The sequence below is a fragment of the Carassius carassius genome, chromosome 9 (assembly GCF_963082965.1).
Source record: "Carassius carassius chromosome 9, fCarCar2.1, whole genome shotgun sequence".
Classification (NCBI taxonomy): domain Eukaryota; kingdom Metazoa; phylum Chordata; class Actinopteri; order Cypriniformes; family Cyprinidae; genus Carassius; species Carassius carassius.
The window spans coordinates 21,847,984-21,873,965 of record NC_081763.1 but is presented as its reverse complement, the minus strand read 5'-3'; the positions used below and the strand labels follow the sequence as shown (position 1 = coordinate 21,873,965).

General features: G+C 37.3%; 2 protein-coding genes across 6 annotated transcripts in view; one reads left to right on the top strand and one right to left on the bottom strand.

Annotated features, from left to right (window-relative positions):
• The window catches only part of LOC132149304 (SRC kinase signaling inhibitor 1-like), a 111,693-nt gene extending 106,525 nt beyond the window's left edge, over nt 1-5,168 (top strand). For all 5 annotated transcript variants that reach the window (XM_059558433.1, XM_059558434.1, XM_059558437.1 and 2 more), the window contains 2 exons: nt 1,032-1,145; nt 4,517-5,168. In XM_059558433.1, coding sequence (XP_059414416.1) covers nt 1,032-1,145; nt 4,517-4,984 — 582 coding nt within the window. In that variant the 3' untranslated portion in view covers nt 4,985-5,168. The remainder of the gene's footprint in view (nt 1-1,031; nt 1,146-4,516) is intronic.
• A 4,174-nt stretch (nt 5,169-9,342) lies between these two features.
• Nucleotides 9,343-24,820, bottom strand: LOC132149301 (formin-like protein 1). Its single transcript, XM_059558428.1, has 26 exons — nt 24,448-24,820; nt 22,144-22,227; nt 19,510-19,596; nt 19,248-19,321; nt 19,015-19,098; nt 17,377-17,520; nt 17,111-17,222; nt 16,935-17,011; nt 16,758-16,851; nt 16,104-16,178; nt 15,867-15,977; nt 15,556-15,705; nt 15,324-15,425; nt 14,858-15,137; nt 14,486-14,737; nt 14,262-14,386; nt 13,768-13,970; nt 13,436-13,670; nt 13,274-13,342; nt 13,113-13,193; nt 11,095-11,224; nt 10,800-10,963; nt 10,613-10,714; nt 10,267-10,368; nt 10,034-10,139; nt 9,343-9,862 (listed from the first exon to the last, which is right to left on the bottom strand). The coding sequence occupies exons 1-26, from the start codon at nt 24,610-24,612 to the stop codon at nt 9,798-9,800; spliced, it is 3,273 nt and encodes a 1,090-aa protein (XP_059414411.1). The 5' UTR covers nt 24,613-24,820; the 3' UTR covers nt 9,343-9,797.
• Between the last annotated feature and the right edge of the window lie 1,162 nt (nt 24,821-25,982).

The window sequence follows — 25,982 nt, the reverse complement described above, 5'->3', positions numbered from 1 at the left end:
GCCTACAACCCTGTAGAAATACATATTGTATCTTTTGCACAATAAATTCTCTTGTTAACTCCTCTTCTTTAATAGCCTGCTACTTTTCTTAAAATGAGTTTGCAATTTGATTACTTTCCCCTTGTCTTATTTTCCTCTGGTACATAAGATATTATATGTGGTTTTCTCATAAAATAAAAAGATAAAGCCCAGGGAACCTCTCCATAAATACTCGAGTGATTTTGTAGAGTAATTTATGTGGTATTGTCTCCTCGCATTTGTCTTTCATCTTGGAGAGTAGTTATAGGATAAACTGCTATGAAGCAGCATCAGATATCATGTGTATTACTCAACTCCGCTGAGAACAGGGCTGATCTCCATGTGTGACAGAAGGGAAGGATTTGGATGAAGGCACTTGTGTTTTCCTTGCGTTGCTTTCAGCCCACACATTTGTATACAAGCCAGCATTGCTTCATCCCTCTTAACTGTTGTGTTCAAGCCCCTTGCTCTAGGTCGTTGCACGCTGTTTTCATTGGACAGATGGAGCCTGGCAACCGCAGGTCCACCTGATTGCATGCATTAGATCCTCTTACCAAGCCCTCATTCAGTGATGTGCTAATTTTCATAAAACACACAGCTAATGGGCCTCCTTTAAGCTTTGAAAGGTCTTTTGGCTGGTTGTGACTCTAGACTTTGGTCAAGTGCTTGATCTTTTATAGGTAATATATGCAGAGAGTGAAAAGACTAGAGAAAGTGTTCATTATTTCGTATTTCACGGAGAGATTTTGTCAACTTTGTGCAGAGCTGTATCATTTATATTTTCTGAATTTGATACAAGAAATTATAGCTAATATGTGTCTGTTTGTGTGTGTGTGCTGGGATGCATGTATTCTATTAAAAACACATTACCCTCCTGCTTGTCTTGAACACTATTCTCCTCCAGCACTTCCACTGACTGCCGGCGATGGCAAATACACTGTTGGAAATTGGATGAAAAATATTACCAAATATAGTGCACAGATTCATCTCTTCTTCTCTCTCATCCTTCTCAGACTGGTGGTGGAAAAGTGTTGTCTCGTCTAAAGCACCTGCAGCAAAGTGGATCAGAAAAGAGCAAAACAAGCAAACAGAGAGAGGACTTCCTAAAGAACCAGGGTCAACAGCAGGTATGATCTGTCTGTCTAGGCATTCTGTTGTTCTATATCTCAGTTGTTCTATCATTCCGTCTATCATTCCGTGGTTTCATCTATCGTTCTCTGGTTCTGTCTCTGTCTTTCTGTCTCAGTCTAGTTTTGGTCTAGCTTTAATCTTTGTTTTGATCTTGATTGTGGTTTATTTTGAGTTTGGTCTAAAATTTAAACGTGGTTTTAGTATTAGTTATAGTTTTGGTCTAGTCTTAATCTAGCCTAGGTGTTTAGGCCTAGCCTGGTCCAGTTCAGTCATAAATCTGACTGTAGTCTTGGTCTCGTTTTTTTCAGGCTTGGTATTACATCGAACATGCTTTTAATCTCATTCTTAGCCTTAATGTTGTGTAAGTTTGTATTAATATTTAAAATGGCTTTCTGCAAGCTAAGAAGATAATTTTCTGCTTAAAACCGATTCATAATGTCTGTCTGAGGGCTTTTCAGAGCTCAAAATCCACAGCTCAGACTATTGCCAAGAGCTTGAGGGGAGATGTGTGTGTGTACATGCACGTATTTGTCTGTGTGTGTCAGTCACAAGTGAAGTGAGGCTGGGAGAGAACTTTCTTGCAGTGACGCTTTGAAAAAGCTGAATTGGTGCATCAATCGCAGAACATTTGGGACTCTCAAGTGCACTTGAAACCCCCTAACAGAACAAAGAAACCAGAGACAGGTGGGTCTCAGGAGAAGGGGTAGAATGAAAGTGTGAAGCCAGAGACGAGGGAAATGTGAGCTCTGCAACATAAGCGAAGTGAATGAGACAGGTGGAGAAAACAGTGGAGGGTTTTATAAAGACATATTAGAGGGAGAAAAAGACAACTGAGGGCCTGTGTGCTGTACGTATGGAGAAGATAGACATGCGGTGCCCTGTAAATCTCCTCACTCTGTATTTGATAAATCTGGGCCTTGTTCAACAGGCCATGAATATTAGAAAAGAATCTAATCTTTTATGTGGAAGGAAGAGAGAAGCAGATATTGGCAAGTCTAGAGAGCGAGCAAGATCAGAGGGTTCATATAATTACAGGAGAGCATATTTGCTGTTATATGCACTCCTGCTAAGCTGGATATGATCAGGATGTAGTCTTGTCAGTGTAACTGCTAATTTTTCCCCTTGAAGTGGACTGGGTATATCGCCTTTTTGTCTTAACCCTCTTAGCAGAAAATGGATGCAAACATTTATGCACACATATCTTTTCACCCGGACTCATTTCATTGAGGCTCTTTTTCTGCTTGCTGTACCTTTCACTTGTGCCTCTCAGCCTCATCCACATTTGATTTAGTTTTGTACTCTAGCCTTCTCTTAAAAGACTTTATCTTTGAAATGATTGCTCTCTCTCTAACTGCTCGATTAACACATCACTGCTCCAACACTCTTTTGGTCCGATTTACTTGCCATTTCTGAACTTTTCTCCTTGTCTTTATTGGACTAATTGTAAATTAAGTCAGAAATGAGTGCAAATGAAATGTACACCCCCTTTCAAAATTTTGGGGTCGTTAATCAGTCTCTTATTATCTCTAAGTCTGCATTTATTTGATAAAAAATACAGTAAAAACAGTAATATTGTGAAATATGATTTCATTTTAAAATAAATGTCTTCTGTTTTAATATATTTTACTTCAGTGTCACATGATCCTTCAGCTATTCTAATATATTTGGTGCTCATGAAATATTGCTTATTATTATCAATGTTGCCATTTAAAATTTTTGTAGAAATAGTAATACATTTTTTCAGGGCTCTTTCGATAGAAAGTTCAAAAGAACAGCATTCATTTGAGGTAGTAACCTTCTGTAACATTACAAATGTCTTTATTGTTTTTTGATTGTCACATGGATCATCCTTGCTAAATAAAAGTATTAATTTCTTCCAAAAAAAATAAAAATAAACAACTTTTGAATAGTAGTGTGCATGCAATTTTTGTTTATTTTTCCAGAAAACTATATGCAGATTTTATCATACGGTTAAAACTATTATGCTGTCAATAGAATGAAATAATCTTGCAGACAGCAGAATAAAATAGTTTTTCTCAAATTTATCAAATGCCAAAAAATCCTTACGTTGCACATATTTCATTAAAGCATCTTTTTTTTCTCTATCTCAAGTTGTTTGTGCACCCCTCTAGCACCCATTTTCATTTCACATATGACTTCCTTGGACAGCTTTATGTCTATTCTCAATTGCATGAGCTTTTGACACATGAATTTTAAAAGGAAAGTAAGTGGAAAATGGCCAAAAGGGAAATGTATTCTTTATGACCGTGCAGAAGCAGTAGCTATTTTATCCTTCTTCATAGTTGTGTTCTCCAGGTACTTTTTGAGAAGGCTCTGTGAAAAGAACATGGGCCAGCAGATTTGGAAAAGAAGGACTGAAATGAAAGAGAAGGAGAAGGTTAAAGGGAAGAGCGATACGGGCAAGAGAGAGAGATGGGAAGTCTTTTTCTGCTCTATCAGGGTGGAATAATTGGCACGTCATGTGGAAAGACACAGGCTCTCTGGGCTCTCTCTTCACCCCCATCTCTATGTCCTCTTCTCTCCTTGTATCCGTGCTGTCCATCCATCCCCCTCACAAGTGATTAGAGTTTGAGCAGATTTCAATGGAACACTTTCAGCATCCTGTCACACAGTAACCGAAAGAGTGTGTGTGAGTGACTGTTGGTAATAGAGATGCGTATGTGCACATGTTCAATAAACCAAACAAGATCTTGGGATCAAATGGTCCGTTTCTTCTAGCATAATGCATTGTGAGTGTTATAAATGTATGTGGATTGGCCTTCATGTGGTGAAATCCACACGTAGAGTGTACCAGGCTAGCATCATGCATGAATGATCCTAACCTGAATAACGTTGTCCTGTGTTTGTCTTCATCCTTCCTCCCATCCTCCCCTTCCTCTTGCATTGTTCTCTTTGTCACCACAACCTGCCTGCGTGTCACATGCCATCCTTCATCGGCCCTCAACCATTCACGTCCAACCCCTCGACCCAGTGAACAGAAGCAAGCGACCCAAAACAATCTGACTTGACCAAGGCTTATCCACCTCCTCCTCTACTGTCTTCACCACCACTTCTTCATCAGCATCTCCTGACTGAAGCCCACAATCCTTTACCCAGTTCCTCCCAGTCAATCCTGTGTACTTTTAAGGAAACGGCCTAAAACATTATGCAGTTTTCAATATTCACCAGAGCTTCATTCGTTGCATAGAGAAAGTGTCTTGTGAGAGAGATTAATAACACATTGCAGCCAAACCAAACCTAAAAAGCCTCCCAAAATGTCTTTATTTCTTTAGTTTTTACTGTTTATTCTCTACCCACTCTTCTGTCCTTTATTCCCCGACTCCTGCCCTCAACTCCTGCCCCTCAGGCTCTAAGTCTGAACATCAGCAGAGCCAGAACAACCGAGTCGCTCCTCGCAAGCACCAGAGCCGCTAGCTTCTCTGGCAACCTGCCCTCCAGATTGCGAAAGTACCCCCAGGAGGGGGCGCTGTCCTCCTTAACAGCCTCCTCCAACCAGGCCAAAGCGCTTCTTGCTAGCCTCTCCTCATCCAGTTTCTCAGCGGAGGCCCTCCTGCTCTCGTCCACTTTAAGACAGCATCGGTTACTCAGAGAGCAGAACTTCAACTCCTCAAGCCTTCCTCTTCCCATCTCCAACGGTCAATCCCCTCCCTCTCCAACTTCACCTACATCCTCTTCCTCAACCTCACCCTCTGCTCTCACCTCACTGAGTCTGTCCTCGCTGCCCCTGAAACCCTCAGTCTCCGGAAGCTTGGAGTTTGTCAAGGAGAGGAATAAGACTAAACCCAAGATGGTGACTCTGGACAAAAGTGATTAAGGAGGATGTTGCTGGAAATGTATATATAGGATGCAGACAGCACAGGCAGATGAACTGAAATGCTGAAATGATGAACTTTTTTTTTTGGAGGCTTAGCTTCTATAGTGTTTTGTTTCTGATCCTTTCCCTGGCTATCCTTACCAAGACACCTTGCAGAGAATGGTGACGTAGTGCAAGGAGGCTTGATGCAGCGTTTTGCATCATAGGTTCACTTTTCTGTTCACCCTACCTACTCTGTATTTCTGCCAGTTCCTCAAACTAGAGAACCAACAGATGGGCTTGGACACTCACCACCAGCCTGTTTCCAGCTCCACTGCACAGCCAGCATCACACCACCCACGGGAGGCCTGGGGAAGGACTCTTTACCCAAACCTCATTCATTTGCCAAATCTCACATGTTGGAGGTCTAGCTGAGTTCGGTAGATGTCCATCAAGTGTAAAATCAAGACTGTAAGACTATGTAAAACCAAGTAGAGTTGCAATAATCGAAAGTGAGTACTGTAGTAGTCAGTGTTTGTCAAGATGTTTTATTGCTAATATCTATATTAACAAAAAGAATGTTAAAAAATAATAGCAAAAACTTAATGTGGAGGCAGTGTTGCTCGTTCTAATGTAGATTTTGTCTATCAGGCATACTGCTAAAGGAAAATAACTGAAATTGGTGCTATGATTAACATTTTGATTATTAGAAACTCCCTTAAAGGGATAGTTCATCCAAAAATTTACATTCTGCCATGATTTACTCATTCTTGTGTTGTTGCAAACTGAATGACTTGCCTTCTGGAAAAAAAAATCCTTGGTTTATTGTCTATACAATAGAAGTCAGTAGGGTCTAACAATGTTTCGGACTCCACTGACTTAAATTGTGTGGGCAAAAACATTCTTCAAAATATCTACTTTTGTGTTCTACAGAAGAAAGAAATTCATGCAGAATTTTCTTTTTCAGAGCTTTCCCTTTGATACACATACACTGCCTAAGAGTCTATTTTTGTTCTCATTTGCACTCAAATAGGTCTTCATGCAGCCATTTTACATGTTTGCTGTAACTTAGCACAAGTTGTCATGGCAACAGAGGAAATGTGAGAAATTGGAGGGCTGCCTACTTTTTAAATAACTTATTATGGGATGGTGTTGTTAGGCATTTGTTTTCTAAAAAGTCAAAGTTTTCCTCTGTAAGGATATATTTAGGATAACTTCCCGGTTCTTGTCATTGCAGAAGCACAACAGGTTTTAAAAGCTAGAAAAAGTACAATGATCTGACAATCATCAAACATTCGGCACAAGCTGTCTAAACCTTTGGGCCTACCAGATTGTGAAGCTGAATTCCAAAATTTAAAATGAACAAACAGATGGTTAGGTTCACCGTGTAGGGGTTGCACAAGCAAGAAGACAGAGGGTAATTCCACAGCATGTATGCCAGTGGACGTGATCCATTGAGTAGAAGACATCTGTGCGGTAGAGAGTTCCAACTCATCCTTTCTCCTAATGAGCAAGTCAAACCCTCCGACATTTAGATTCAATATCATTTTTAGAAGGTAACTGTGTGCCAGTTTATGATTACCTGGAATGGTGATGTAAATATGAACATCACATCCGTTCTTTTAAAGGCTCTGGTTATGCCCACCCATCTGCTTTTCTTATTCCATAACATGCACGCACTGGAACACACGACAAAAAAAATTTTCTTCTTCTCACAGGGGTATTCCTATGTTGCGAATTTATCAATGCCACAACCTGCAGGTTTTCTCATGAGCCCAGAGAATTTAAATGTGAAAAGGTGAGTGAGAGCAGAATAGAATGAGATGAATAGAGCAAGGGGGGAGATTTTTCTAACTTCCTGACAAAACCAATGTGTGAAATTGATTGCTTGTGCTGCAGGGTTTAAAATAATGGCTTAAGCACTAGGTTGACGTCGAGAGTAAATGGCCAGAGGAGAGATTAGTGGTGTTTCTCCGTGTCTCGCAGCCAAATCGGCCTGTAATTCATGTCCGAAATGTATAATGATTCATGTGGGATGTGCTGCGAGAGGGGAAAAGGTCAAGCTTAGGCTGTTACATGCATGGAAACTCCTTCATTTAAGCCACTGAATACAGTGTTGTTTAAATGTAACATCTGTGATTGAAAATGCCTGGATCGGCTAGTTATACAAAAAGTTGAGCAACTCAGTGGTGGTTTGCAAATTCCTTAAAATTACATTTGTTAAAATGATTAAAACTTGTCTTGATTTGTACTCTAGATCTTTCACACACTAGATTTTTCTAGTCCTGACTGGAAAGTCCACAGCAACCATCAGATTCACAGCTCAGCCTATTTAAGGACTCCAAACCAAACTATTATTTCAAACTAGCAAGTTTAGCCATTTGTCCTGCAGTGAGCACACTCACACGATCAAAACGCTACCCTTGTGCCTACAGTTTCTCAGAAACCAGAACCGGGTTTCATGCTTGGGTGGAGATGCTAAGAATCTACAGCACTTCCTGTCAGGAAGTGCACTTCATCCTCTTAGTAAAGCCACGGGTAGAAATTTGTGAGCTAAGAAAAGACTGTCTTGACTCCCCTCGGAGAGTGTGATGGATAAATGTAGGAAGCTGGTGAAATCTCCCTTTTTAAAGTAGTATCTTTCTCTCTTAAAACATGGTAAGATGTCAGCTCAGAAATGATATATAAATACATCTTAAAATTTAGTAATTTATTTTTCACTTAACATGGTTGGTAAAAAAATATGTATGATACTAGATTTGCGTTTGTATATTTTTTGTTTGTTGATTTTATATTAACTGAGATTTATTTGTACATACTTTTGTTTTTGTAATCCTGAAGAAAAATATAGCACACTAGAAAATTATTTATTCATATGAAAAGTGTTTTGTATATTGAGTTGAAAATATTACTCTGTACAGCCCAGCTCATGTATGAAGTATAACTGCATCTAACCACAGGTTGATATTTTGTTAATTTTATGAGTTTATAAGTTGGGTGAATCTGAAAAAGCCTGCCAGCCAGTCAAAAGATTTTATTTAATGTGATTCGAGTGAAATCAGTTGCATTGCTGATACTTATTAAACTCTAATCTGTATTGTTACCTGAGAATGTCATTTGCTTATTCTTAATTTGTTTGCTTTGGGTGGAATCATAGATGAAATGTAGCTATAATGGCAAATGTAAATGAACTGTCACAGCCCTCTCCTGCCATCTAGTGGTAGGGAGTACGTCTGAAATGTATTGCTTATTCAGTGAGACACTACTGAATAATAGATGTTTAAACTTTCAATGTACAAATGCCTTGGTCAAGGAAACAGTTTGAGTTGCAGGTTAGAGTTTCCCCCCAGAAAAACTGCAGGAAGTAGGAGGAGCTGGATGCTTCTGCTAGTTGTGTCTGGTTTACCAGGTCAAAAATAACAGAGTACTTTGGAGGAAGCACATTCTTTGTTGAATGGTCTTTGATGGAACGTCTTTATGTAGAATATTTTAACAGAGCTCTTTAGTCCCTTAAGTGAGATTTTTTTTCTATATGGATGTGTGGATGTTACAAAATTCTAACATCAAATAATAACATTAAAATACTACAAAAACTGTTAAAGAAAAAATAATGAAAATACTATAACATGTAAATAAAACCATAATTATTAGAGTCCGACAAAATTATGTCCTGAAAAAAAAGTTTTATTTAAAAGATGGAGTTATAAGGTATATATTAAAGGTTTTTAAAAATGTATTAAAAACAATAATCATAGCAATGCATGTAAATCCTAAAAGCAATCGCACGGTGCAGATGATTTAAAAAACAAAGTTATATACATGTTTGTTTTTTTAAGTCAATGGAGAGAATGGTGAGGTCAAGTGCACTGAAATGAGGTTCACAGCTGTAAAGTAGGTAAAAAGAGGTAAAGTAGGAAAAAATGACTTTTTCTATGTCTGATTTCTTTGTGGCTCAGGCATGTCCAGTCTTACTGTAATCTGTGGTGATCAGACTTGAGTGGCAAGCTCTGAATGTGTTTTACTGAGTGACTGAGCAGATTCAGTTCAGCTCTGACCATCAGGGCACTATTAGTCGTGCGAGCCCTTTACCTTCCCATCTCTAGAGTAGAGAATTATACCAACAGAGAATCACTCTATATATAAATAAGATATATAAACACCTATAGATACAGAAGAAAAATAAGTTAATTTGTCAGTGTGGATGCCATGATAACTTTGTGAGAAATGTGACTATTTTTTTTTTCTGTGAGAAAACATTGAGAGCTGAAACATTTTGTACATAATTGCTGTGGTTGTGTGTCTAATAAAGTACAGCTCTCTTCTATGACGATATTTCTATTGTCTTTTTTTTTTTGGTTTCTCAGAATTAAAGAAACATGTTTGTTACTGTACAATGTTTTCACCATTTTATTAAAAATATCTCAGAAATCGTACAAATGTTTGCATTTCAATATAAACACAGCAAAACCATGAAAATTCAAGCTCTGCAGTTGCTTACATATTCACGAGCATATCCAATGGTACAAAAATCCTTTTTATGCCTTATTTACAATTATATTACTTGTATGAGGGCATATGTAAGCGTGTGATGATGGGTGTCTGTTAGTGTGACTCTTTGTTTGTGTGCAGCATCAGTGAATGTGTATGTATGTTTGCCAGTCATTTACTTTATCACTGTACAGATTGAAAAGGTTTTAATATATAAAGAATAAGACCAGGTGTTATATACAGAAGTGAATGAATTATGCATTTATATAGCACTCTTTTTGGGGGGGTCTCTCCTCATCCACCTGAAGTGTCCAGTAGGGAGGAGGGAAGTCTTTTTAGGTAACTCTCAGTTATCATGTCGTGGAGTTGCTCTCCGACCATCACCTCTTCTGTAGGGTGTATTTCTCAAATCTGACAAACAAATCAAAATATATATATATAATTCTTAAAAATATATATAGAATAGTAGGTGGCAAATCGTTCTTGCCAGTTAAAAATTAAGGGAAGCATAAGCATAAGGAAAGTGCTTGGGGTATATTTTGACAAGACTATTTTGGTTGTAAATCGATAACACTTTTGTACCTGTTATAATGTCATCAATGGCCCCATCTGTCACTTGGGGCTTCACCTGTCTCTTCTTCAGCTCTGCAATCAGATCCATCTGAGGCATTTTGGGCATCATGGGACTCTGGTCAGAATAGGAGAAAATTTTCAGTTGAGCAGTTCCACTCAATGCTTTATTTAAATAAAATAATAAATATAATTCTATAATTAGTATATTTATAAAAAAAATCTAATTAAATAAATGCATTTACCTTTTGAGGAGTGCTATCTTTCTTCTTTAGGTTAGGGGTTTTTTTCTGTTCTTCTGCTGCACTCGCTTGTTTCTTCTTCTGTTCATTATCTTGTTCTGCTTGCTGTTGTGACAATAACACACCACAGTAATGAATCAGTTGGTGAAAAGCTTGCAGTATCTTTGTTTTTTTTGTTTAGAGCTCAGCTCCTTTAACACGCTCATTCAACATTTTATTCCTTTACTGTACTTACTATATTTAAATCAATTCCCATAAGCATGTGAACAGTCAAAAAAATAAAAGCTTGTTATTTACCCTTGAATATGTGCATGTGTTGACACAAACGTTCAATAGCTGTATCTCTCACCTTATAAGCTTTGACGAACCTGACGAAGAGTGGGAAGAACATGGAAGGCTGTGTCGTTTTCGGATTCTCTCCGTAGTACTCCACTATAGACGTGTATGCCTCCTTGTTGGCAGAAGAGAATAAGTCAGCAAGACTAATTGAGCAGATTTTATGTCTAATAGTTTGTGTGCATTGAGCATACTCTCACCTGTGCCGTCTTGCCATCTTTAACAAGTGAGTCTAATACGTCACTGTTGGCCTTAACAAACTCCTTCAGGGCCGGGATGTCGTCCTGCACCAGGAACTCTTTCTTGGTCCCTTCCATCCCTCTCTCTAGAGATCTCACATCCTGGAGCACACTGTCCAAAGACACTGAGAGAGCAAAGGAGTGAGAAAGAGGAAACACTCTCCAAATCTATAATTGATATGCAGTGATATGTGTCTCATTGTTTGTAGCATGTACAGTATGTAGTGGGATGAACCGTTATTATGGTATTTCTTACCCAGAGCAGCCTTGTCTACAAAGCGGAGTTCAGTGTGGAAGGAGGCAAGCTCAGGGTATTTCTCCTGCACCATATTCGCAATGAAATGCATCAAAGTCTGAGTGCGGTCTGTGGACTTTGTGTCCAACAGCTGAAACACACAAGAGAGTGACACTGAGTGAAAACACTTTTTTACTGTGGCAACTAAGAAAAGATTAAGAGGTGAGATGTAGTTATTGGAGAAATAGAGGTAAGGTAGATGCAAAAGTTGTTTTTATTTTGGGTAAATATCCTCCATCACTAAGAAATGAAACAGATCAATATATTCATACAGTAATTATAATGATATGTGTATATTTAGATGGAAACTGCTTAAAGATGTACAATATAAAATTTGTAAATTTCAATTACATATAACCTGCAAATTTTCAGTGTTAAAATTTTAATATATTTTAATCAGGGTTATTATAGATTAAAACTTTCATTTCTTGAAATAAACTTCAATTGAAATATAATATATTAATATACAAACTTTTATTTTAGCTACTTGCCAAGGCAACTTTTCACATTTTCAATTTTGGATTTTCATTTAGTTTAGCTAGATGTACTAACATAACTGGAAATAATAATAACAATTAAAATAAAGACAGGAAGTATAAATAAATCGAAAGTATAATAGTATAATGAAATAAAACTGATTTTAATTATTTATACGTATGTATATATATATATATATATATATATATATATATATATATATATATATATATATATTTATATTCACGGATCATCAGCTGGAGTGCCCATGAACTTCTATAGAGGGCACTCCACTCAGGACTCTGGCATGTTGTATTTCCATTTCCATTTCCAACTCCATTCCCCAGAATCCCATGCTTAGGACTAATCACCACCAGGTGTTCCCCATTACCACTCCCCTATATAAACTGTGTTTGGACTCTCATTAAGTGCAAAGTCTTGTTTAGTTCTGTCTGGCATTTCTGAGCATTTTCCTAGTGTTTGTTCCTTCCGTGTTTGACTTTGGTTTGTTTAAATCGACTGTGATTCTCTGCTGCCTGCCCCGACCTCTGCTTGTTATTGTTATTGATTCTGGATAACCCTTGACACACCTGATGCTGTTACCTGAATTCTGCTTGTTTTACCATTCTCTGTTAATAAAGTACTGCAGATGGATCCGAACGTCTCTGACTCCTTGTTACATATATATACACACACATATGTAGATAGATATAAAAGACTTAATAAATATTGTGTGTATAATTACCGTATTTTTGGACTATAAGTTGCACCTGAGTATAAGTCGCATCAGTCCAAAAATATGTCATGATGAGGAAAAAAAATATACAAGTCGAACTGGACTATAAGTCACATTTATTTAGAACCAAGAGAAAACATTACCGTCTACAGCCGCGAGAGGGCGCTCTATGCTGCTCAGTGGCAGACTACAGGAGCACTGAGCAGCATAGAGTGCCCTCTGGCGGCTGTAGACGGTAATGTTTTCTCTTGGTTCATTTCTCTTAGTTTTTTCTCTTGGTTCATGTCAAATTAATTTTGATAAATAAATCGCACCTGACTATAAGTCGCAGGGCCAGCCAAACTATGAAAAAAAGTGCGACTTATAGTCCGGAAAATACGGTAGTTTTGTTGATGTTTTTGAGTTTGTCAAAAAAAATACATTAATTAAAAAAAGCGGTAGGGGAAGTAATCTGAAACATTTGAAAAACCTGGAAACCAATGGAAAATGAAGGTGAACGTAAAAGAAATTTATAGGAAATTTCAGCTACAGAAGATTATTTTGCAAAGTTTTCATTCCCATTCAGAAAATAAGTTTCGATCTTTGTTTCTGCATCAAAGGCCTGGCCTCTACATGAAAGGTCTGCCATAACTAATACAATGAGAGCTTCCCAAAACTCTCACCTGGGCCTGTAACTTTCTGCTCTTATTTACAATGCATACATAACACTTCAGTCCTGCCTAACAAAAACATGAGCCTTAAAGTTCAAATCTACAAATCCACTCACCAGGTCAAGGCTCTGCAGGCGGAATCCATACGCTGCCCCTCTTTTACTGCTGTTCATGTAGTTCCCAAAGGCCAAGATGATCTGAACCAGAAGATTGATAAGTGAGCTACATTGAATAAGCACACCAAACATACCTTTAAGCACAAATGAGGTCTACTCACCTCTAACATCTTCTTCAGCTTTGATGAAGACTTGAGGGACACGGAAGCTGCAATGATTGCATCTAATTGCTATGGAAACAGGTGGAGAGAAAAAAGGTTGATTTTTTTATAAAGCATATGAATTATACTAGGTACAACAGCCAAAGAGTGATGTTAACTGACCGGCTGCAGACGTTTCACGCTCTCTTGGAAGTTGCCCATGAAGGTGAGGGTGTTGATCCGCTGAGCAAGGCGTGGGATTTTACCAAAGCGGATCATGAAACGGTCCTCCTCACTCAGGTCCTCTAGTGGCCGCCCTTCCTTTTCGTAGTTCTGGAGTGACTTCATCTCAAATTCAGATGGGACGAAACGTTCCAGAAGCTCCAGAAAGTCAAGACTCAGAGACTGCTGATCATATCTGAGAGCAAGACAGAGAGAAGAGAGTTTCCACACCCGTTCAGGTTGGTTTAAAGCTATTTTTGGTGCAGTTTGCTGTTCACATTGTTGAAACATACCTCTCAATGGCTGTGCAGATGTCGTTGGGGCTCATGCCTCCCTTGCGGAGGGTGATTGCAAGGTTTTTGGATTTGTTAGGCTCCAGCAGGGACACCTTACTAGGTGCCTTCTCAGCCACCTTAACCTTGAGCTTCGAAATATCTGTTGGAGGAGCTTGAGCCTTGGTTTTAAACTGCTCTGCAAATAGATCCATATTCAGCTCCTGAGACAGAGAGAGTGTAATAGATTAAAAGAGATAATTCACCCAAAAATGTAAATTCATTTACTCATCCTCTTTGTTCCAAACCTGTATGATATTCTGTCTTCTGTGAAACATCCATATAGTGAAAGTCAATGTGTTTCAAAGTAATTTTGTACCTCACTGGCTTTCATTATATGGACAAAAACAGAAAGCAAAACGAACTATTCAAAGAAACATTCTTACAGTTCCACTCAATGCTTTGAGTCATACAGGTTTATTTTTGGTGCATTTTAAGGATTTCTTTGCTGTTACCCCTAAGAGTTGTTCATCATTCAGCTCAACGAACACCGTTCCCGTCACTTGATTGGGCTTCAATGCCTGCCAGTTCAACAGGGGCATCTTGAACTTCGGTTGAATGGGTTTACGTCCCTTTGGTCCTGTGTGAAAGGATGAAAAAGATGGATATAAGCTCACTCAGCTCAGGTTGCATGTTTGAATGATTATTTCTTTTATTGTTAAATGTTTAGTCCCTTCACCTGTTTCAGCCCCAGTGGCAGGAGGAGCTCCTGGAGGGGGTGGTGGTCCACAGCCAGGTGGGGGCGGGGGTGGTGGTGGACCTCCACCAGGAGGGGGAGGAGGAGGGGGAGGCGGAATACCTCCGCTTTCAGGAGGAGGAGGTGGTGGTGGTGGTGGAGGAGGGGGAGCTGCAGCAGCAGGTAGTGGAGGAGGTGGAGGCGGTGCTGCGCCTGCAGGGGATGGCGCTTGAGAAGCTGGATCTGTTACAGTCACTATGAAAGGACGTTGTGTTAATATCAATATAACCAGCTAAAGATAAACAGTTTGAGTTCACTAGAAGCATTCATTTTAGACGCTAAGCAGATGGAGAACTTTTGCACAAGTGCTCCTACCTGTTTGAGTGACAATTTTCTCTATGGTGACTGGAATCACTTCGATGTCCAGGCTTCCAGAGGCTGTGCGCTCCAGTCGAACTAAGCCCTTCTCCTCCAGTTCCTTCAGCTTCACCTCCAGTTTGGACTCCTTTCCACTCACCTCTCCGTTTCTTTCTCTGTCTACCTGTGAGGGCTGTGACAGACGCTCCTGCTCTTTTTCTCTCTCTCTCTGAATCTCTCGTTCTCGTTCCCTCTGCTGCAAAGTGCTCACTTGGGCACAGGACTCTCGCAAGCTCTCCTGTTACACACACACGTAGAGGTTAGAGACAAAGACTGATTCCCAATTTTGATATACCTAGTACAGAATTATTATTCTAAGAATGAACGTACTGAACTTTGCATGGAGACACACTACTTCTAATCTTGAATACTAATTGTAAATAGTATGAATAATATGCAACAAAAGGAAAATGCAGTGGGTTACCTTAAGCACTGCTGACTCTTTAGTGGCCTGCATTAGTTGTTGTTCTAGTTCTGCCATTTTTTCCAGTGCTCCTTTCTCATGTTCCTGCAATCTGGAATTCAGCTACAACACAAGAATATCCATACACTTATGAGGAACAGAACAGCCTTCCTGCAACGAGGCATGTGTGCTATTTAGTATATGATTATGTGATTATGTGTAAATGTATTAGTGTCCATAGAGTATAGTTAACCTGTGCATTGGTCTCCCGCAGTTCGGCTAAATGGTCCATTATTTCCCCTTTATTTTCTGCATCCTCCATCAGAACTCCAACATCAAACAAATTATCCAAGTACGCCTGGATCTGTACTTGTAACTTCTCACTCTCCATCTGTTTTAAAGACTGCAGACACACATATTTCGTTACATGGATAATGTGCAACTTCATGCATACATGCCGCATATAAAGCATCTCAAATCTAGGATCCAGTCCTGTGTTAATTATGTGTAAGATGTACGATTCGCTTTTATAATGTATTTATCTCTTCTGTACACTAGACATACCTCTAAGTACTGGTCTAGACGCAGCTGGGTGAACTCATACTGAAGATGCACACGGAAGTTCATGTTCTCCACTGAGTGGACCACAATGTTTATGAACTGCATGCAAGCCACCTGTGAAGAAAAAGATCAAACGGATAGATTTTAAAATCATTTATATAAAAAAAAGAAAAAAAGAAAGCAGGCTAACTGTTATGTAATTCATAACTGATAACAGATGTGATTGAATGCAAAGCTCACCATGAAGTCTATATTACTGTCATCATGCATGAAGTAGTCCATTAGCTTCTCGAAGCGGTTCTTCTCTCCACTCACCTGTGAGAAAGTGGGCCGAACAGAGGTGAGGTTTGAGCATGACATTTGTTATATCCTGTGCTACAAAACGTATAGACTTTTTACTTGTCGCAGAAAGGTATTTGTGTAGTATTGCTAGCGTAATATCTGATATTTATGTCACTTCAACTACCATTTCAAGTTTTTTTTTTTTAAAGAAACTTTTTTTTTTTAAAGTAAAGACATTTATAATATTACAAAAGATTAATATTTCAAATAAATGCTGTCCTTTTGATCATTCTATTCTATCGAGAGTCCTGAAAAAAAAGTATCAGTGTCCACAAAAACATTAAGCAGCACAACTGTTTTCAGCTTTGATAATAATAATAATAATAATACATGTTTTTGAGCAGCAAATCAGCATTAGAATGATTTCGGAGTACACTGAGAGGAGGTAAAAGATTAAAAATAGTTAATTAAGTTTTTAAGCAATACTTCTGGCCCTGGGCAGAAGAAAATGTATCTTGTACCTTCTGCAAAACCTGACCTAACCATTTTATGAAAACATCCCATTTATGAAAAAAAAGTGTTTGTATATGTGTAGAAGGCACGTCATCTTACTTCTTTAAAGTTGTCAAAGGCCGAGATGATGATGTCATGTCCTCCTCTAACCAGACACACTGCAGCCAACAGCTCCAGCACAAGAGCCTTAGTCCTATAAATGGTATATATAAATGTATTACAAACTCATACATTAAACTCACAACCCCTATACCCCACAAAAAAAAAAAAACTCACCTGGGATTTTTGTTGTTGAGACCAAGAGTAATTTCATTGACACATCTGGGGTGAGTCATGACTAAATTGAACCCAGACTGTAAAAAAAGAAAAAAAGATGAGTCATATAAAGTTCTCCTCAAATGACCTTTGAGTAATAAGTCTAGTGTTTGAATGTGTTTCTCACGCCAGCATACCTGATAATTCATGATAGCACGCAGACACATAATACAGAGGTGAACGTCATCTCTCTGGCTGGCCAATTGAGAATCTCGCGTAGTTCTTCTGCCATGGGCCAAGTTGCTTATTCTAATGTGGAGAGGCAAAAAATTAACAAAAGATGAACACTGAATCTGTACACTTATCAGAATAAGAACAATATTTAAATTCATGGTTTCTTTATTTTAGTCCTTATACTGAGCAGCGATCGCTGATTCTGGGGTGTGTTGTAACGTTAACTCACCGGACAGTGAATGCACGTGCCACTTTACGCACGCCGTATGTGGGAGAATGGTTGACATTTTTGGCTAGATCCTCCACTGATCTCTCTGACAACCTCCTGTTGTCGGATACAGAACCGCCGTTTTCCACAGATTCCACCTCAAACCTGAGAAACACGTCAGCACAGAATCTGAGGTCATTTTCAGCTACACACTTAAGAAATAAAGGTTCTTTATAAGCATATGGTTCCATTTAACATCCGTGGAACCTTTCCATTCTACAAAGGGTTCTTTTGATTTTTAAAATGTCCTTCAGACTCCTCTGTTACAAAAAAAAAAAAAAGAAAAGAAAAAGACTGCAAAAGTGGCTTTTCACATAAATGGCAGAACAATTTGGTTCCAACAGTTTCGCGAAGCCATTGCACGTTTCAAGTGTCATTCACTTCTTTGATAAGAATAAATTATAATTCGAATAAATATTTACATGTGTATGTATGTGCATGTTCAGTTTGTAATAATCCCTGCTTCACACGCATTTCAACTGACTATTCCACAATAGTCTTAATTTATTTTGATTTATGCCTACACGAGCCATGCCTATTTTTTCGTAAAATTACTCTGAATCAGTTATTCATATTTTGTATAAGTACAATGACATTTTTATTTTAATTGCTTTATATGGTTTTCGGAGCACAAATTGTTTATATGAAAAAATTTCTGGGACGTCTGGGATGCAAAGGCACCTTTTTCCACCTTTGACCAGAAGATGTCATAAGCGTGCAATGTATTGAAAAGCTTCGAGTAATGAACCATTTTACAATACAGTTGAGGGGAAAGCTTCATTTCACCATTGCATACCAAGTTTTGTTTACTTGAGCAAAGGAAAACCAGGCTCCTCCTGGCTTATATAAAAATCTTATGACAATTGTCTTTACAAATCCTTGTTTTGTACTTGTAATTTGTGAGCAGTGTTTTGTTTTGCTCTCTGCTCTGAGCTTGGGCATTTGGCACTTCTCTCCGGAGCTTATGCTGCGCTTACATCCTACATCATCTGCTGAAACGCCACTCTCTCGTGGACATGGGTAAGACAGTTAGCGGAAACTATAGATTACCGTTTAAAAAATGTTAAATACATAAAACCTTGAGCTGTTTGGAGCTCTTTTTTATGATGGATTTTATGATGGACTTTTATTGGACTATTAAATAACACCTATTCACTGCCATTATAAACCTTGGAAAAGTGATTGTATTCATCTGAAAGAAGAAAGTCATGAGTAAATCATTGGGTAATTTTAATTTTTGGGTGAACTATCACTTTAAAAAAAAAAAGAAAAAAACTTTTTTCTTAGTGTAAAGAAAGTAATAATCCAAAGAACATTTATCCACTATGAAGAATCTTTTGTGCAATGGAAAGGTTCCATGAATGTTAAAGGATCTTAATGGAACCATCAATACCAATAAATAGGACACCAAAAATGGTCCTTCTTTGGCATCTCTGCAAAAACTCCTTACAGAACCTTTATTTTTAATATTGCGAGTGAATTGTAGTTACTTCTTGTCAAAATCTAGGATTTATTCATAAAATCTTCTTGGACAATTACTGCATTAGACGACTGTAATGGTGTTGATGGAAAATGTTAGAAATGACAGAATGAACATACGGCACATCACTTTGAGCATATGACAAGTAGTCCACCAGGACATCCAAGCCTTGGTTTTCCTCATTCAGAAACTCCTGAGCCCACCTGTAGAGTATAAAAGGAGTATCATGATATGTATCTGTGGACGTCTTCTATTATTCAGGTGCAAAATGATATTTTCTTTTGTTTAGAAGTAGCAGTGAAGTGAAGCAGTGATCTTTGCATTGCACAAGAAAAATAAAGCTGCCACTAACCCAATGTGATTGGTTCTCAGCGAGATCTCCAGCTCTCTCAGGACTTGAGTTGACTCCTGCACACGTTTCTTGAACTGTGGAGAAGGAATCGCAGAGGTAAGCTGACTTGATTGACAGACAATCATTCACTTCACATTGAGACTAAACTGAGATCTCATTTGGGCTTTTTGGGCAGGTGGGTGTCTGCACATATGTAGGATAAGAGAAATTAGAGTATAAGGAGGAGGTGAGGGAAAGAACAGAAAGAGAGTGATGTACTGACCCTGCGTGTCACTCCACCCTGGTCCTGGTAGAAGCTCTTGATTTTAGTCAGATAAGCCGAGGGAGGGTTTTTCACCTGAAATCGCTCCTAACAGAAATCAGGAGAAAGAGGAACAATAAATGGACTGATTTCCAGCTGTGATGATGGAGACGTGTAGAAGATATTTAAATGCTCTTTGGTCGTATAGAATAATATGGTTGAATAATGTTTGGTAAGCCTTTTTAATGTTTTTTTTTTTTTTTTAAAGTATTTGCTCATAAATTAATTATTTGATTACAATACACTAAAAACAGTAATATTGTGAAATATTATTACAATTTAAATGACAGATGTTAGAACAGTTGTGTTGCTTAATATTTTTGTGTAAACCAAGATATATTTCTTTGATGAGTAGAAAGTTAAAAAGAATGGCATTATCTGAAATGGAACAAAATCAGTCTTAAGTGTACATTTTTCAAAATCAAGATTTAAACAACATCTGAAAGCTGAATAATTATGCTTTCCATTGATGTATGGTTTGTTAGGACAGGACAATATTTGGCCTATCCTAAAATCTGGAATTTCAGGGTACAAAATTTTTTTTATAATGACAAAAAATTGCCTTTAAAGTTGTCCAAATGAAGTTAATAGAAATGCATATTACTAATTAAAAATTAAGTTTTGATATATTTACGTTAGGAAATTTGCTAAAATTTTCATGGTACATGATTTTTACTTAATATACTAAAGATTTTTGCCATGAAAGAAAAATCTTATCATTTTGACCCATACAATGTATTTTTGGCTATAGCTACTGGTACAAATATATCGCAGTGACTTAAGACTGCTTTTGTGGTCCAGGGTCATATATATATCTTGCTTTATATATATATATAAAAATCTTGCTGATCCCAAACTTTTAAATGTTACTGTCAATCCATCTCAGATACTGTACTGTATATGTATGAGAGAGATATGTGCCATTTATTGAGGTTTCTTAAATTGTATTAATACATATTTTCCCCGAAGGTGGTATATAGCCTACATTATGCCCATGGTAAGAAATACATTTTAGTTGTGTGCATTGGTTGCTAAGACAACCCGTGTTCACTACATGCATAGCTACAAAGCCTGCATCCTACAGTTGTCATAGAGACACAAATATTAACACAGGAAGTGCATTCACTGCCTCTTACCGCTGCTCTTATTTTCCCCTTTTCTCCCGTTGAGATGTCTGCTCACTATCAGCATTCTTTGTAAGCCTACTTAAATTAACATCATTTACATAATGAGTCATTTCTGTCTGCCACTGTTGTTTTTTCCCCGTCTTATAGGCTATGCATTCTCTGAAACTGATCACTACAAATGCCTCAACCTGTATCTTAATTATACTGCCACAACATAGAACAAGAAAATCAGGCTAGATCATTTAAATTTTAAGCATTTTTAATAAACACTAGAGATGCTTCAAACATTCTGAGGGCCTTTAACGTTTTCTCCTGATATGATATGCATGCATGATTTTATATATATATATATATATATATATATATATATATATATATATATATATATATATACAGTACAGACCAAAAGTTTGGAAACATTACTATTTTTAATGTTTTTGAAAGAAGTTTCTTCTGCTCATCAAGCCTGCATTTATTTGATCAAAAATACAGAAAAAAAAATGTAATATTGTGATATATTATTAAAATTTAAAATAATTGTTTTAAAATTTAGTATACTTTAAATTATCATTTATTTCTGTGGTGCAAAGCTGAATTTTTAGGATCATTATCACATGATCCTTTAGAAATCATTCTAATATGATGATTCATTATCAAAGTTGGAAACAGTTCTGCTGCTTAATATTTTTTCAGAACATGTGATACTTTTTTAGGATACTTTGATGAATAAAAAGTAAAAAAAATAAATAAGAAGCTATGTTTTTAAAATATAAATATTTTGTAATAACAATATACACTACTGGTCAGTAATTTGGGGTCAGTATTTTTTTTTCTTTCTTCTTTTTAAATAAAATCAATACTTTTATTCAGCAAGGATGTGTTAAATTGATAAAAAGTGATAGTAAAGAAAATATATTATTAGAATATATATTATTAGAATTTTTCTTTTTATTTTGAATAAATGCAGTTCTTTTTAACCTTTTATTCATCAAATAGATTAGACAGCAGAACTGTTTCCAACACTCAAAATAAATCAGAATATTAGAATGATTTCTAAATGATCATGTGATAGACTGGATGTTACATGTGACACTGAAGGCTGGAGTAATGATGCTGAAAATTCAGTCTTCATATAACTTGTATAAGTTTGGTTTTTGTATTTGTGTCACAGTGTCAAGATCTTGTTTATTCTTCTGGTGTGTCTAAATCTAGTCTATCAGATAACTTCCTCTCAAAGGTCACACCAACGCTGCTGACATGAAGTATTATGAAAATACAAAACTGCTCAAAAATGCAATGACTTAACGTATTTCTGTATGGCTAATTCATTACGTATTTCATGAGTAATGTCTCACTCTCTAAAAGAGAACTAAACAGGGAAACGATCATGATACTCTCAGTTCTACTTTGTTGCCATTTAAAAAACAAAAAACAAGGTGATCAACAGATGACAATAGTAGTATCTTACCTGATCGCAGACAAGCTCCCATTTCTTCTCATTGTCGTACTGACTCAGAAGCTTCATCTTGTCAGGAGGCAGATTCATGGTGCTCTGAAAAAAGAAATTAAAAGTTCATCACAGCAACCTGGAGATCATTGTGAATAAATATACTAATAAAGAAACATATTGCTATTCTTATTGGTCGACATGCTCCATGCACATCCATCACAAAATACTGGATTTCAATGGACAGATTACATCCATAATACTGGATATCGAAAAACAGTTGTACGTGACCTAACCAGGCTAAAACTGTTTAAGAAGAAGTTTGTCAGTGTTATAATACTAGTTGGTTACTAACGTATAATTCTGAATACTAATAGCATGGCAAAGTCTGAATATGATATATGAAAGAGGCTGGCATTAACAAGTGTAAATTGCAGCTGGTTAACTTTTTCTTCAGTTCCAATTATTATCTGATTTGCCATTTACATCATGTATTTGTAACATTGATAAACACCATTTATATCTGATGCAAGACAATGGTTGAACGGACAGAGAGAGGCAAATCTCTACATTACAAAATATACATGATGCAATTATTGTTCGTACTTAAGTCTACTTCAGATTGTTAAATGGACAATTCGGCCAAAAATGAAAATCCTGTCATCTTTTAGGCTACTATTTACCTTCATTTCATTTAAAACATGCATGGTTTTGTGGAAATGTAAAAAATATAAATACAAATAAAAGTCTATGGGGTCCACTGTTGTTTCACAGAAGTCATAAAGGTTTGAAATGACACGAGTGTGAGTCAATGATGACACAATTTTCATTTTTAAGTGAACTATTATATTATGTGCATATATCATACGTTAATTTTCCCATGCGTTCATATTTATCTACTTGAGATCATATGCTGCGTGTCATCAGTCGGACACAATGTGACTTCCTGAAAAGAGGGCACAGGGCTGAGTCTTGTACTTAAACATTATTAGCGACAAAAATTAATCATTATTAAGAGGGTGCCAAATTAAGAGTGTGTGTTGCTTAAAAAAGGTGTCTAGTTTAGTGTTGAAACGCTGTGTTCTGGGGTGTTTCTTTCTAAAGCACTAAGACGTTTCCGCTTTGAACAGGTTTTTTTAAGGTTGTGTGCACAATGAGCGAAAGTACATTTAGAAACACACTGAGCGGTTAGTGAAGGAACAGAGAGAGCGTGGTGAGCAGGGTGGGTGGGGTAGGGTGGGGGACTAACTGTGGTCTACTGTTTCAAAAGAGTGAGTAATGTGCAGACTAGATTAAGTTGATATTATATATAATGCACCAAATGCACAGTTCAGGGCGTGTGGCAGTAGCCTGCAATGAGGACATCACTGTTAAGTGTGACCATGTGTGATGCACATTTTCATTAACATACAATGGTAATTTAATCAGAGTAGTTGCTTGAGTTTATAGGGTCATGGACAAAATTGCAGTGAATGTCCCAAACTCGCCCATCCTCTGAGCATTGTAAAGATGAGTTTAGTAGGTCCAACTCGTCTCAGGGCCTGGGACAGTCTGGGACAGCCTGGTTGTGCTTGAACCAATAAGAGTATTTTCATAAGGATCAAATGGCCATTTGTTCTATAGAAATGATTTTTTTATGTTAGTAAAAATAAAATGTTATTTTGAGAAGTAACAATATTCAATCTATAATGGAAACAGGCTTACACAATGTGGAACCAAAACTGAAGATAACTTAGCTTCCATTAATCAATGAATTAAATGATACAAGAAATTGCTTAATAAATGGGATGGCATATCTAGGTGTATGACCAATTGAAAGTGGTGTCTTGCACTTAAACGAAAGACGAAACAAAGGTCAGTCATAACAGAGAATGTAGAACTCTTGTTGTCTCATGACTTCTCTTAAGAAGTTGCCTAATTTGTCATCCCGTCACTGCCATTTCCTATATCAAAAGCACATGTGGAACTAAAGTGACAGTAATCGGATTGTATTAGGTCAGAAGTGTTTTTCCTAGTGTTACTTCATTTTGCATTTCAAGTGGAAGATTGCATTTTCATTGAAATGTTCATACTGTATTGTATCATCCTTTTAATTTGTTGTGCATGCACTGTCTATGCATCAAGAATACAAGAAGATCCTCTGTTTGTTTGTTTGTTTGTTGCAATACAGCTATTATTTATGTTTCTATAATGCGAAAACAGAGAATGTAATACTGTTGTAGTTCCTAGCACAGCTGTTGTTTTTATCAGAACAGGAAGTGTAATGATAAGCTGCTTTTGCTGTGTTTATATAACATTTTCATGTCTATGTATCAAAAAACTCACCAAAACCACACTGAAGCGTTCTTCGAGCTCTTCCTCGGGAGGCATGGGTAGTTTAGCAGGGGCACATTTCTTTTTAGGGGTGGAGAGAGCAACATTTGACCCTCCTGTTGAGCCTTTGGCCTCCTGCCCCTCCACCTGATCAAACCCACCGACTGTGTTACCCATCACAACTTTCCTTAGGAATTTCAGGATACTGAACTCTTTCTGGATCAACCACTGGCAATTCCAAAAGCCCAAAGGAACCCAGGAGGAATCCAAACAGATATCTCTGCAATCCACAGGTAAAAATCCACTGAAGTGTTTGAAGTTTTCTAGTCACTCAGATCCACTGTTAGATTGAAGCACATGGAGTCTTTTAGGACACGCTGTCAAACAGAATTAGGATTAGAGTTTAAAATCAAACTCACAATCAGATTTTAGAATTAAGACAATAGAGGTCCTTTAAAAGTTCAGTTCTTCGGTCTGTAAGTGCGGCTGAATGTGTTGATTGCCAGTGTTACAGGCCTTTTCTCCAGTTGTCTGCCTCTCGTGTGAGTGCTTCAGATGTTGGAGCATCTTTCTCGCAGCTTCCTTTATGTCCACCCCCTCTGATCAAGACTGCAGGAGTTCCTTCCAAAAGAATATACAGATGTTGGCATACATGAAGGCACCTGTCCAAGCACACTTGTGTGTTACAGAAATGAGAGACAAGCAGTTGTGACAGCAGAAGGAAACCACAGAAAAAAAAAAAAAAAGCAGAAGCATCAACATTTCCTGGATACCTCGCGCTACAGACAGAGAGCCTGCTGGGTGTGTCAATTTAAGTTCTGTTTGTATTTAAAAAATATATATTATGATCTAAAGCATATCACATTACTCATGTGCATATTATGTACTGTATAACACTGAAGCTGTTGATTGGGCTTGTTTTCACAAGCCTACTTGTTTTCTCTAGAATATTATTTTTGTGAATTCTAGCCTAATATAATAATATTTTTGTAATGGCCTAAAGCATTTACAAATCTCGGTTAATTTCCACATTTACTAATACATAATTAAAATTTTAAAAGTGTCTCTGTTCACAGTAATGGACCTCAGCTAACAAGTACAGCTATATTTTGATTAACTAATAAATGTATTGATAAATACTCACAACCAATAACAAATACATTGCAGATTGATAGCTAATGTTAGTTCATGCATTAACTAACGTTTGCTAATGTGACCCTATTGTAAGGTGTTACCGCAAAACTTTTAAAGTTTATATTTATACAGAAATTACAATAAAAGTATAGGCATCTGTAGACAGACAGATAGACAGAGATAGATCTATGAGATATATGAGAATCAACTCTCAGTTTGAAGTTTGATAAACTCTCTTAGAGCACCACCATGTGGAATAAATGACCACACTGATGTTTATATTGACTCGCATAGGAGATGATCAGTGTAAGGTATATGTGTATAGGCTATACGAATACATAAACGATGCAATGAGTAAAAAAAGGAATGGATGGATGGATCGAATGCATCAATATATTAACAATAAACTTGTA